Source organism: Ambystoma mexicanum, chromosome 2p, assembly GCF_040938575.1.
Source record: "Ambystoma mexicanum isolate Mex_15411 chromosome 2p, UKY_AmexF1_1, whole genome shotgun sequence".
In the NCBI taxonomy this organism is placed as follows: Eukaryota; Metazoa; Chordata; class Amphibia; order Caudata; family Ambystomatidae; genus Ambystoma; species Ambystoma mexicanum.
Genome location: NC_090923.1, coordinates 42744279 through 42759090, shown reverse-complemented (window position 1 = coordinate 42759090; position 14812 = coordinate 42744279). Strand labels below are relative to the sequence as shown.

Genomic DNA, 14812 nt, shown 5'->3' with positions numbered 1-14812 from the left:
CCTTCTTCGTGCTACTTCTGTAACATGACATTCACTTGCAGGAGCTACCGATAATCTTAATAAGGTCATTGTCTATCATATTGGTAAGCAGTAGATATCTTCCCTCCGTGGGTTTGCTTAGGATTGATGGTAATTGTCAAGTCCCTCTGAGGTGAAGTATTTTAAACCAAGAGGAGCCGAGTTGATATTAAGGAGTATCTTCTAGTATCTCAACTAACATAAGTAGCTGTTGTCCCTGCCTAATGGGTGCACCATTCCAACGTGAGTTAAATTCTCCTATTGATATCAGATATGCATGCATACAGTTTTCAACAAAGAGTTCACCAATTTCAACATTAAAATGAAACAACTTTTTTTGTTTCAGTTTGTGCCTATTTCAGGCTCAACTGCTTATTAGAGAAAAAACCTTTTCATTCTGTCTCACACTCTGTCTCACACAAGAGAGTTCACAATCTTGATCCTTAAATAATTAAGTTCCTGCTCAACTGTTTTTTGGAAAACGACCTCCATTCTGTCTCTCATTGGGGAGTTCACAATCTTCAATGTTAGATGAATCTATTCCATGTATGCAACATTGTGTTAAAATACTTCTGATAATACATCCTCCTGTCTCCTCTAATGAGGACCCCTTCTTGTTGGTGCGTGTATTCTTATAATGGACATTTTCTTAAGTATAAGTATTTTCCGAAGGAGCCAAGTTGCTGCTCTTTAACCCAATGTGTTATGTCTGCGTACCGAAGATTTCAAAGAAATGATCCCAGATAGAAATCTTCGTTTAATCCCAGTGGTGTCATTCCATCAAGCTTGTGTATCCATAAGAGCTCTCTTTGTGCTAACCACTTGGCAATATCACCTCCTCTTGGAGCTGGATGAATCACTTCTACTACCACACACCGAAGTTGTGAGATGTTATGTCTATTTTCCTTGAAGTGTCTCGATACCGGTAACGGAGACTATGGTCAGGCAAAGGACTTGCACCTGCAGCCAACTGATATGCTTCCGGTGCATAAATGGCAAGGTAGATGAACAGAGGCGAGACAAGCCTGCAGAGCAGGACACGGGAAGCAGATGCGGAGGAGCCAGGAGGAGGGCTGGTAAAAGGACACTAAGTGCTGCAGGAGAGAAAGGAAGACACTGAGGCCAGAGTGGGCCACGAGAGGGTTCCAACGCCCTGCGGGATCCTGTGCCGCATGTCCTCAGCAGAAGCTGGGAGACACAGAAGACTCCGGAAGGCGTAGACCGCAGCAGCAAGTGCCAGAAGAAGCAAGCACTGCTCGCCGGGGCTCCCGCAGAGTAAAAGGGGAACGAGAGAGAGCCGACCGAGAATCCAAAGGCACCCGGGGGAGCGGCTTCTGACCATTGAGTGATAGTCGATCCACACATGCCAGGGCTCACCGGGGGCTGGAATTGAACAGAAAGAAATGCTGATCGAAGTAAACAGTGTAATGAACAAGCGTGGAGACCAAATGAAAGCATATTGAATACCGAATAAGCTGCAAGTTGCTTTATGAACTACTGAATACCGAATCAAGGAAAGATATGTAAAATATGTGAAACTATTGCACAAGTTGAAGGAAAGTAATGTGCATTGATAATTACAGTGAAAAGCATAATTATGAAATATTGATGAACATTGTGGTTTAGTGTGAGCAAAGTGAAAGCCAGCAGTGAAAATTAATGAACCAAGTGAAAGCAAAGAAAAGCACTTTGGGAGAGTGTGAAAACAAAGTGGAAACAAAAGTTAAACATTACAAAGTGAGTTGTTTGAAAGTCATGTTGGGCAGAGTCAGGAGACTGCCAAGAAGACTGGGAAATACAAATGGACTAAGGACACAGGGTCAGAGAGGAAACCTGTGTTGGCAAGGAAGTCCCAGGAAAACATGTTAACCTAGCAAAGTGTCAAGGGTTGATGGTTGTGCGACCTGTTGTGGGTGGACCGACAACTGTGCCTAGACCGAGTAACCCCACTTGGAGAGAGACAAGGAAGGTCAGGACACAGGAGGTGTTAAATCTGACAGATGATAAAGTGAATAAAGAAAGCAACACAATATGTGAACTGTTGAAAAGCCTAGAAGGCCATAATGCAGAGTTGAAACACTTAAAAAAAAAAAAAAAGATACGGACCGTGGTTGTAGAGCTAAAAGAGTTAAACTTGGGAAAGGGAACCCCAAGCTTTTGTGGAACTGTATCGAATTTGGGGACGGGAACTCTGAAGCTCTTTAGGAACTGTGTTGTCTTCTTGGGGAAGGGAATCCCGAGCTGGAAGAAGCTCAGAAATTTGATATGGAACACTACTTGATTTAAGGCAGACATCCCTACACCTTAGTTGTGAGGGCAATTATAGGCTTTGGACAGACAGGTTGAACTTTTAGGTTGAACTTACTGACTCAGACTACCCTTAGTTCCTTAGATTAGGGCTACTTAGACTTATAAACATCCTAAAATTTAAGTTAATACATTTTGTTTGAACCTTGAATCTGCTTGCTTCATGATGCCTTAAGAGGTGACTGGGGGTTGGAGGAACAGACCACAGTGGCATCTGCCATAAGGGACATCTCAAGGCAAAATATGGCACACTGAAGAAAAACACAAGGAAAAGGACAAAACCATTGTGCCCCTACAAAAGCCTCCTCTGCCCTCTGCAGGAAAACCGTTACTAAAACTACAATGCCCAGGAGCACCTGGGCTAAATACTACAGGGCAGCCATGTTGCGCGTGACGCGTCAATGAGCATGCTCCAAAACGCAAGCTCAGGGCTTGCCTTCCATATGTCCATCGGCGAAGACCTTTTCTCGGGAGCCTCAGCGATGCACATGAACGTGAAGGGCCACGCCGCACTGGAGAAACATACCGACCCCTTGCTCCTGCAAGGAGGTCATGGTGGCAACAGTAAAGACAGACTCAAGTGATCAAAGTTCAAAAGGTATTTATTGAACTTTATAATGGGTGAGATAAACGCCTAATCTAAATCTAAGATGGGAGCATGATACGATCATCAAATAATAATAAGGCAGTCCTAGTGGCGTCTTGTCAAATAGAAACGGACTATACTAAAAAAAAAAAACTATTGCCATTCCTTACCACCAAGTTACAAAGAGTGTGGGATAATGTTCATTAGAAAAGAAAGACGTGTTCACAAAATGATAAGTCAGGATGGTATGGCTGTGTCTCCCTTCCCCACGTTTTTAGCATGTTACAAGGCGAACCTTCTGAGCACAGCACACTCCTGGGCATTTCCAGCATGAGGATCACAATTCCAATTCAACTATACCAGAAACTTCGGGTGCCAAGTCTCTTTTCTACAAAGTCTCTTACCTTAGAAGAAGGGCTGATAGATCAAAACAACAAACAAACAAAAGTTCCTTCGATAATCTTACACCTTGGGTGATTGCTCTTCACCCCTTGGATCTCCCTCTGCTGGGCTCAGATCCTTCTTGTAACTTCGGCCTCCCTTCCATCGGGTTCACTACAGACTTTCAAATACAGCTTACAATATTCCAGAGCATTAATGTCCTTTTAAACAACTTCTCACTGTGGACAACCTGCAGTTCACTCTTATCGACAGTGTTCACGGGTGTATTACCCTTCACCTCAACTTGCAGGCATCCCTCAGCCAGGGTCACGTTTTCCAAATACACAGTTCACTTTGCTTTATCACATGCAGGATTTACTCTATTAGCTTTTCCCTTGGAATCCCTCCGCTGGGTTCACATAGAAATTCATGAACGGTGTTAAAGATGGCTAACACAGTTCATGATTAGCTTCATCTTAATGGGTAAAAGAATTTCAAATTGTACCAGGGATTTGACGTGACCCTTGTAATACCACTCTGACATCTCGCATTGCCTTCTCCTAAGGACTTCTGGGATTTGTAGTTTGCAACACAAAACAAAAAGGGCCATCCAGAGTCCTTGTGTTCTTTTGAATACTGTTGCCAACTGCAACCTTGGGCTCAACACAGTTCGGTTTGCTATCAGCTTCCTCCAACTCACCGTCTGTGCGCAACCAGTTTGCTTGTCTTGCTTCTGGAGTCAAGGTCGGTACCACGGTAGCCAGCGTGCCTCCCCGCATGTGTTATCAATGCAGGAGGCCCTTGTGCACCGCTGACGCTTGTCACCCCACATGCTAGCTGTACTCCCGGTCTTGTGATTCCCTTTTTTCTGAGGCTTTGCGGGTCTGAGTTAAAAAGGGCAAGGGCAATCCCCTCGTCATCCATTTAGGTCTCGCCGTCATTCTCCTCTGCTTAAACTGCCAGTTCGGAATAGCTGCTTCCTCGTGCGCTCAGCCTTGCTGATAGTGTGTCTCGTGCTCTGCCTTTTCTCCCTGTGGGGAAGGTAAATGGTGACCAGGTGTGCGTGGCTATTGTCAATTGCCCGACTTTGCCTGATCCTTGTATTGGGACATGTCAGGTAAATGGCTTGGGTGTTAGTCCATTGTCTTTCACTGTGTAAGAAAGTGTTCGTGTCAGAAAAGGGGTGGGGTAGAGATTTCAAATATCCTACATGGTTGGATGGGGAAAAGGTGTTACAGGGAATGGGGTACCACGTGTCGCCAGTCGGTGTCCCAATTCCACTCCCTGAAGACCCCCCATCCAAGTGATCCTCCCCCACTGGGCCACCCCCAGGAACTGGGTCCAACACCGATGACCTTCTCCGGGGACTAGTGAGACACCTTCGGGTTTTACACATATGTTTGTGTACTTGAAAATTATCGTCCTGATAAAGGCCGCATACCTATTGCACCACAGTTGGTGACGAGACGGCCAAAACACACCATGTCGACCTTCTTACAGGTCATCTCCTAGTTAAAGCAGTGCGGGTGGTTGCTGTGTAAGAATCTTCGGGTTTCTCACACTCCAGTAGTGGGACGCGCAGGGGGCCTAGCCCCACCGGATCACCCAGCCCTCGCCTCAATGAAAGCTGAATGATGTGCATATAGCGCCCTAGCAGGAACCAAGCATGCTAACGTCCCACGCATCACCAACCCAGCTAACAACCCGCGCCACGTTAATAGTGACCATTCAAGGTGGCCACTAACCTCATTGTGCCCACGTGGAACTAATGCTTGTTGTTGTGTAACCACGTGTGGCCACGCACCCAGGAAACTAGTGACTTGCCACATATGAATTGTATATAAACTCACACATGAGTAGCCACTTGCGGCACCAAGAGGCATCGTAGTTTGTGCACTAATTATTGTGCCTTTTTGAAGCATTCAAACTGATTCCACAACACAGAGACACGGCATCCGAATAGGATCCGAATAGGTCAATCGAGTAGGAGGTGAAAGTCCCAGATGCTTTCATGGGCTTTAATAGGACCCTCTGCTGACCCCTCCATTCTGAAAAACTACCACCCCATCTCTATCACCCCATTCCTGGGCAAGCCCCTGGAGAAGCTGGCTATCTCTCAGCTCACCCTCCACACTGGATCTGCTGGTTCCATGACCATCATTCTGGCTTTAGAGCATCCAGAGGCATGGAAACTACTCTTCTGAACACCTTTGACGACCTGCTCTCAAATCTTGACACCAACACTCCCTCTGTCCTCATTCTTCTTGACCTCGCCTCTGCCTTTGACATGGTAAACCACAACATCCTGATCGCACATCTCCGTGACACCCTGGGAATCACAGGTCAGGCTCTGGTGTGGTTAACCTCCTTCCTTTCCGAACGCCCATCCCAGGTGGAACTTGGGTTCTTTCTCTCTACGATCATCCCTTTCAACCAGAGGCGTTCCCCAGGGTTCTAACCTATCCCCCTGGTTCTTCAATGTCTGCATGGCTGCCCTAGCACATGTGATTGCCACTTTCATCTCTAACTTCCAGTATTATGTGGATGAACTCTCCTTCAGGCTACCCTCAGCCACCTCCTCTACCTCCTCCATATCGTACTGTCCGCAATTCTGTCATGGTGTGCTGCAAACAACCTCTGCCTCAACGCAAGTAAGACGGAGATCGTTCGCATTGGGACTCCTGCTCCAGCTTTCCCCCGCTCACTCTGGCAGGCCTCCCTTCGCCTGCCCCCACCGGCGAGGCAAAGAATATTGAGGTCATCTTCGACTCCACTCTCTCCTTCTCCACTCACATTTCGGACATCTCTAAAAAGTTTAACTAACAGATGCAACTCCTCAGAGGTACTCTTCCTTTCCTCACCTTCCCCCAGCAGCTTACTGTCTCCAGAGCCCTGGTTCTCTATAGGCTGGACTACTGCAACAGCATCGTTCTCAACCTCCCTGCCTCTGCTTTGCACCCTCTACAATTCATACAAAACAGAACCGCAAGAGTTATCCTTAGCCTCAAGCCCAGGGACTGCATCTCTCTAGCGCTGAAATCCCTCCACTGGCTCCCCGTGGCTGCAAGGATCATGTACAAGAACCTCTGCAATGTCCACAAGGCTTTCTAGGACTTGGGACCTAACCATCTGCAACAATGCCTACCTAACAACTGTCCCTCCCGAGCCCTCCGCTCAACTACCGCCAACCTTCTGCGAGTGAGCCGGTCCCCCAAGCAGAGATTTGGAGGGAGATCTTTATCCTCAGCAGGGGCCTCCCTCTGGAATAGCCTCCTTGCCACCCACCGTCTTGAGCCTGATCTCCTTAAGTTCCGGAAACTCCTTAAAACATTCCTTTTTTCCTCTTCCTTCTCTCTCCCCCTCTACCCTGCTAACCTCTCTCACCGCTCTATCCCTCTGGCCCTCCTTTTCCACACAGCTTACTGACTGGCCACCGGGTGTACCTCAGAGTCTCACAGTTCTCTGGCACCCTTGCCAGTCCTCTCACACTTGCCTCCGTGCCTGCACTTGCCTCATCGCTACTGCACTTGGTCAGTGACCCATGAGAATGGAATTCACTCGGCACTTACCCAGCTTCTGCTGACTAACTGGGCACACTTGGATTTCCCACCCCCTTCCCCCTCTCCTGTACCTTCTGTGCACTTGCACGATCTGAACTTACAATGCCTTGAAGATCGTCTATCTTCCATGTCTCCCCTCCTTGCATGGTGGCGCCTCAATGCACTTTGAAAAACTGCAGAATCGTCATCAGACCTATGTGCTATTATCTACACTGTTAATTGTATTATATTCCCCCCTCTCTGCCTGTGCATAAGTGTATCGTTCAAAAATTCAAGGACTCTGAATGAATGACTGTTGTTTTATTACCCTTGTTCCTCACTCCTTGGGCGCTTTGAAACACTTGCCTTGTGTATAGGTGCTTTACAAATAAACATTACCATACCATACACGAATGCCAGTCAGCCCGGTCCTTTGCAGAAAGCATTTCTTTTGTTTCTAATGCTGAAGATGGAATAGGAGAAGCTGAAGTCTGCCCTGCTCTCTGAATTCGAAACTGTCAAACCAGAAAGACAAGGCTCAAATCCCATCCTTCCACGCTTCATACATTGTGATCCTGAGCAAATCATTTTTTATCACTGTGCCTTATTTTCCTTAAATATCTGTAGAGAAAGCCTCACTAAAATGGGGTTTACTCTATAAATAATTGTGACAATGCATGTTAAACATACTAGTGTGGAGGCAGGAGGACAATTGAGGGTCTTATGTTTTCGGGGGTGGGTACACAAGGTGCAGGTATTGATTTTGTGGGCTTAGGAGGCAGGGAGCCAGGTATGGGTGTTTTGCGGTGGCAGCTCATGTTTGGTTCTTAGAGCAAATCCAGCCCCCCTGATTCAGCAATGGCTCTGCTCTACCAATGAATTCTCTAGCGTTGACACCTCTTTAAAACTAAAGATGAGATGGAATGGAAGAGATATAGCCTGCTATCAAACTACAAACTTGAACACATTGAAAACTGGGCTCAAATCTCAGCTTTCCCAAGTACCAATTATATTATCTTGGTGAAGTAATTTTACTATGTTTGGTAAGTGGGCGAATTCAAGGGGTCCGGGTCTCTAAGAAACCACAAACATACTGGAAGAATATGTTGCATGAAAGGAAAGTAATGTCAATAAGGTCTACTATATATACTTGGCAATGTGTGGCAAGGGGAGAGGTTGGTATTGATATGACTTGTTCTGGAAGTTGGGGTTCGCTGCACTGTGGGTTTCGGCACTGTACTGTAGGCCCGAAAAGTAACCTTGCCACTCAGGACAAATGTTGCCAGTCCTCCCCTGGGTGCCAGTTTCCAGTACAGAATCCATTGGTTTTACGCCTGTGTGAAACCTGGCGCTTGTCCAAGATGGAGGAGAAAAGCAAACCGGATATGCAAACTGTGCTTTGCGCCTCTCCTATGCCTTGGCAGGCTACTAAAATGAGCGGGTAAAAACAACACATCTCCCTTTTGATTTTACATTCCGCTTGGTGCAAAATGATCCCCAATTTATTTTATTATGTGTAGTGTGAACCTAGAGCTGCCATTTTATACAGTAGTGCAGTACTGTGGGGGGGGGGGGGGGAAGAAGGGTATTTTATTAATGCGTCCAGACAAATAGATCTGTTTGTTGTAGCCTTCTAACGTGAGCCGGTTGGAGAGTGGGATTCGCACCTCAGAACTTCTCCGTATTCTGTAATCTATAACTAAACAGTGCAAACAATTACTAGAGCAGACCCAAAAAAAAAAAAAGTTAAAAAAATTTTAAAAAAAGAGAACCTGTGCAGATGGTGCTGACGGATACCAGGGTAGTGAAACTGAGATCAGAGTGTACACAACGTTCAAAGGCGAGAGGAAGTGTGACACACGCACCACCCTGCGGCTGAGCAAGTGCCAGAGAAAAGTGCAAACCCTAAGGCACGCCGCAAACAGCATACACAAAAGGAGGCGGCAAGCACTACAGGAAAACAAGGCTTCATGGAACGCTGCGGCCTACTGTTGTGGGGGACCGGATTGAGCCGGGCTCCCACCTGCATGCTGCATGTCATACACACAGGGGCCTTGGAGTCTGCGGTGGTAACTAGCGGACGAAAGCCGTGTGCCCCTTTTATTGAACTCAACACGACATGGAGGGAGGGAGCAGTGGGTGGGAAAAAACATTAAAAACACAATATTTAAGAGCAGAGGGGGAAAGCCAGAGGAATCCCGGGGAAAGGAAGCCCACCCGGCCCCTCCTTTTTTGGTGGAACTTTATTGGGTTCTTTTACACTTTAGAACTTGGTGTTTGGAGCTTTGGAAAGAAGCTGCAGGTGTTCAGCTAAAAGATATCCCCCACTTCAAGCTATATCGAGTTTAGTGTGTGAGGATCCGGTTAGGATTTTGAATACAGTTCAGAGAACTCTCTGTTTTGGACATTCTGACACAGACGTTCCTTAGTTTCGGCGAGGCACGGAAACCCCTCTCTTAGTTAGGGATAGGTAGGATTTACCCCCAAATCCCTTTGTGTTTGATCAATAAAAGTCTTAACCAACACCAGAAATGCCTCTGTGTCCGAGTCTTACTCTTGATCCCATACAGTGCCCACCCAGGTTGATCTTTAGCCAATCAGACCTAAGGCTGGGTGGGTTCCTTCATAAAGCCCTGTAACTCCCAGGTGACTTGCAGTTACGGTTTGCGGTATTTTATTCCTTATAATACATGGCCGTACCATCACCCACTTAATACATATAATCAATGTGGCATCTGCGTGGATCAAAACAACCGCACTAATATGCAGCTTGTAATATGCTACAAAAATGGTTTATGAAGTTTAATACAATGCATTTAAACGTTGTTTCATGACTTAAAATGAGTAATAAACTATTCAAAAAAATATATCTACCTCCTCTGCGTTAACAGCTAGGAGACTGTTCCAGTAGTTATGTCATTTATGTAATGTTCTTAATGCTGGTGAGTAGTGATATTCTTACTCAAGTAACACAGAAATTATTTGCAGGCATTTATGCAGATAAGGCCGGCTGCCAGGTATTACAAGGCTGATCTTGCCTTCTACAGCCTCACGGAGGGGGAACAGGCTGCCCACGACCTGATCCGGGGCAAAGAGAATGCTTCTATGTCTTTTCATCGACATTCTTATTTTCAACGAGTTATTTTTTTTAACGAAACTTGTTCATGAAAAAACTCATCGAAATAGTTTTTTTGGAGTCCCCCATAACCTATTGTTTTTTTTTTAAAATCTATTCCGACTCCTCCACCCCTTATATGCACTTTACCACCCCCCCCTATAATTTTTCTTAGGAAGAAAACTCATCGAAAAAAAAGACTGTCGATGAAAGGACGTAGTACCAATGGACTCATCCCGTCCAGCATTAATTAGCCATATCGTGGAATTGAAGTAATCACCACAATTCAATTTCTAGTCAGATTGTAGGCCGAGCTAGACAAAAGCCTGGCCAATTCCAACTTATCCTTGTGTTTGTGATGTTATAGCAGCAGTGCCACTGTCGGCCCCGGGAGACATACAGAGATAACACTCGTTTCATCCAGGACCAGTGCTGGTCTTTGGGCCGGCTCTCGCAGATCCGCGATACGGCATCAGATTTGTAGCCGGATCCCGGGATCCGGCCAGAGTCAGTCGCCCAAGCCCATGAACAGCACTGGAATACTTTCAAGCGCAGTTAGCTGTATATTTAACAGCATTGTATTTAATCCTCTCTTTTTTTTTTATTGATACATTTTATTTTTGTAACTGTAACTTTGGAAATTCAAAAAAATATCATCAATTGGACCACTACTATGTTGGCAGTTCCATTGCAGATAATGCAGAGGGAGAGGGCAGTAATGGCAATAATGGCCCCCTCCTCTGGACAATATCAGCTTGAATTGTTCTCACTCTTGCTTTGGTAGGACCTATCAACTTGGGCCGTGGGTCGTTACCACCGGGTAAAGGCACAGGGTAATGAGGCGTCATTGGTCGATAAAAACGGCTGTAAATCACACAGCCAAACAATACAGGAGATGTGTAAGAGAAAAACGCCAATGGACGTCACACATTCTAGTAGGGTGGCGAGGGAATGGAGAGACTTGCATGGTTTCTGAACACAATATCAAAGCTCCAGAGCATTGTGACATCACACAACCACCCTATAAGAGCAAAAGAACAGCGAGGTCTTTGGGGCCAACCAATTATTTATGACCTCACTCCATAAAGAATTAAAAAAGGACATTGAAGACGCATTTGATATTGTTTTACCTGTCTAAAAGTCCAAGTATACACACTGCATAGTTAACAACTACCAATAATCCGATGCACAAAACTCGTGTTATTCCATAAAATCCTAAATGAATCCTAAAAGACGTGTTACATCACATGATCTTACATCTCAATAAGCAAGTGTACACACAGTCAATACCGCCTAAAATGCATGACCGTCTTCAATCCAGGGAGCCCTTCCGCGTTCAGGGAATGAGTCTCCAGAGTGCTTCGTGTTACTCCCTTAGATCAGAAGCCCTGGCACACGCGTGATGGGAGGATGTTGGCTTCTCCAGACCCAATACTGAGAATCTTCTCCATAGGCAACACATCCAATCCAGATCTTAGAATTGGTGTCTGCGCGTGACGTATGGAAATGTAACTGAATCCTGAGGGAGTTCCCAGGCCGTCTCAGAACTCACAATCCACCCGAATTCCCAGAGCTTTGCCTTCACTTTCTCCCGATTCGTAACTACCATTATGACGTCACAAACCTCGGATTTCAACAGAATGTTGGAGGCCCAGTGAACTTCAGTACACGTCACGCTGACGTCACACAAGGACACATTCTAACGGGAAATTGAAGACACAGACAGGTGGTATGACGTCACGCATTGACCGAGAAAGCACTGGAGGGGGTGAGCCCAAAGCTTTAGTGTATCGCCCCATGAAGTGTTCACACAGGATAGCAGAGGTCTGGGGCAATACCCCTGAATTGCGACCAACGGGAAGCTAAAACCATTGGACAAATTCCCATACATTGTGACATGATACAGTCAAACAGGATGGTAAAAGCAAGGACCCACTCCGATAACCGACATCAAACATTTAAACAGGATGGTAAAAGCAAGGAGCCACTCAAGTACATGAAATTACACAATCAGGTTATCATTTTTATTTTCAACAATAAAGTTTGCAATACAATTAGAAATAAACAAGTTTCATAAAACTATAAACCTGGTCACAAGATTTGAGTCCAAAAGAGAAGGAAAAAACTCATCTCATAATGCATAACACAAAATAAATAAGGAGAAAAAGTAGAAGAGAGAACATTGAAAAGAGACCAGAAAAGGAGAAGAGAATGAAACAGAAGAATATCCAACTGTATCATTTGGTAGTACAATTTATAAATAATCAATAAACACATCCCCATGTAACAGGGCATGGTCTTGGCTAGCCTAAGAGCAAATCAGAATACATTTCAGGGTAATAGTGAGTTTGGACAAATCACACCAGCATATTGAGTCACCATGAGACTTTAACCATACACCTTGAGAAAGATCCCCCATATGTCCATGTACATGACAGTACGCAATCAAACACTCGAAAAGGATGGTAAATGCAAGGAGATACTCCAGTACATGAAATTACACAACACTCGAACAGGATGGTAAAAGCAAGCAGCCACTCCAATACCTGACATTACTCAATAAAACACTCGAACAGGATGGTAAAAGCAAGCAAGGAGCCACATCAGTACATGACGTTACATAATCAAACACTCGAACAGGATGGTAAAAGCAAGCAGCCACTCCAGTACCTGACATTACACAATGAAACGCTCGAACAGGATGGTAAAAGCAAACAGCCACTCCAATACCTGACATTACACAATGAAACACTCGAATAGGATGGTAAAAGCAAGCAGCCACTCCAATGCCTGACATTACTCAATAAAACACTCGAACAGGATGGTAAAAGCAAGCAAGGAGCCACATCAGTACATGACGTTACATAATCAAACACTCGAACAGGATGGTAAAAGCAAGCAGCCACTCCAGTACCTGACATTACACAATGAAACGCTCGAACAGGATGGTAAAAGCAAACAGCCACTCCAATACCTGACATTACACAATGAAACATTCGAACAGGATGGTAAAAGCAAACAGCCACTCCAATACCTGACATTACACAATGAAACACTCGAACAGGATGGTAAAAGCAAGCAGCCACTCCAATACCTGACATTACACAATGAAACACTCGAACAGGATGGTAAAAGCAAGCAAGGAGCCACTCCAGTACCGGACATTACACAATGGAACACTCGAACAGGATGGTAAAAGCAAGCAAGGAGCCACTCCAGTACCTGACATTACACAATGAAACACTCGAACAGGATGGTAAAAGCAAGCAGCCACTCCAATACCTGACATTACACAATGGAACACGCGAACAGGATGGTAAAAGCAAGCAAGGAGCCACTCCAGTACATGACATTACTCAATCAAACACTCAAAACGGGATGGTAAAAGCAAGCAGCCACTCCAATACCTGACATTACACAATGGAACACGCGAACAGGATGGTAAAAGCAAGCAAGGAGCCACTCCAATACCTGACATTACACAATCAAACAGTCGAACAGGATGGTAAAGGGAAGTCAGGTAGACTGTGGCACATTGTGACACCCATCCCACACTCGCACATTTGCAGAGGGCCCTGAGAAGCTGGAGGGCAGGATTATGGCCCCCCTTCACACCGCCACCAGAATAGGGGTCCCGAGTGAGACTCTGCGTCAGGGTAGTGCACGGCTGCGGACACCCCCATTCATCATGACATCACGTGACGAAGGCAGGCACTTACCTGGTGCGGGGGGTCGGCGGCTGGTCTGCCCCGCCTCTGCTCCCCTTCTCAGGAGGCTCTCGGGGCCCCGCTGTGGGCACTCCTGCCGGGGGGCCCCCGGTTGCCAGTGGGGAGGGCTCGGGGGGGTACCCTTTCCTCGCCTCCTCTGAAGTGCCCAGCAAGTGGTAGAGCAGCAGCAGGACGCCGCAGCCCAGCAGGCCGGCTGCAAGCTTGGAGGGTCGCTTCATGGCCCCGGGGGCTCAGCGCAGCAGCCGGGGACCGTGCACGGAAGGGCCACCCTCGGGCTCTGCGCCTCCCTCGGGCTCTGCGCCTCCTGGCATCCCTCGGGAGCCTCCGTGCCCTTGCACGCACCGGGGGGCCGGGGGCCCGTGCACGCCCGAGGGACCCCTACGCGCTGCACGCCCCGCATGGACCATGCACCCAGCGTGGTCCCTCGGGCTCCGTGCACACACCAGGAAAGCGCGGGCTCCGTGCAGCCCCCATGCTCTTGCTGCCCCCCTTAGGCTTTAATGCTCAGCCATCCCGCGTGCTGTGGAGTCTCTATGCACGGGATTCCCCCCAGCTCCGCGGACTCCTGGGACCCCACCCGTGGCGCCCCCACAGTCTCCCGATCCCCGGGCTCTGCTTCAGCGCCCCACACCCCTCTGGTCAGGCCCTGATCATGCCCGAGAAGGGTCCTTGCTGGAGACTCGGGGGGCAGCACATCAGGAGCCGCAGCATTCCGCTGGCAGGTCAGCAAGTACCACGTATGAGGACATGGGGGGAGGGGAGGGGTGTCGTGCATCAACCACTGGCAGCGCCGCCCCTGACCCGCCCCCCCACTTGACTTCATGCGGAGGCCGCTCCTCCCAGGCCCCTCCCCAGCTGCACATTCCACACGCTCTGCCCATCAATTAGATGCTGCGGGGGCCTGGAGCACAGTTCACCCCTTCCCCGGCCACATACATGGACCATGGGCGCATGCACCTCCGCACACATAGAGCTGCCTGTAAAGACCCCCCCAACCCTCCCCCACACACGGGCTCCCTCTCGAGCTGCTCCTCCGCTGTCGCATCCCCCAGACCCGACCTTCTCCTTGCGGTGCCCTGGTCCCCAGACCCCCAGTCTCTTCCATAACCCAGTCAAAGAGCAGACACTTTCACGTGTG

General features: G+C 47.3%; 1 protein-coding gene across 1 annotated transcript in view; it reads right to left on the bottom strand.

Annotated features, from left to right (window-relative positions):
• GXYLT2 (glucoside xylosyltransferase 2) overlaps nucleotides 1-14433 on the bottom strand; it is a 159255-nt gene extending 144822 nt beyond the window's left edge. Inside the window, exon 1 of the mRNA XM_069643207.1 lies at nucleotides 13666-14433. Coding sequence (XP_069499308.1) covers nucleotides 13666-13892 — 227 coding nt within the window. The 5' untranslated portion in view covers nucleotides 13893-14433. The remainder of the gene's footprint in view (nucleotides 1-13665) is intronic.
• Between the last annotated feature and the right edge of the window lie 379 nt (nucleotides 14434-14812).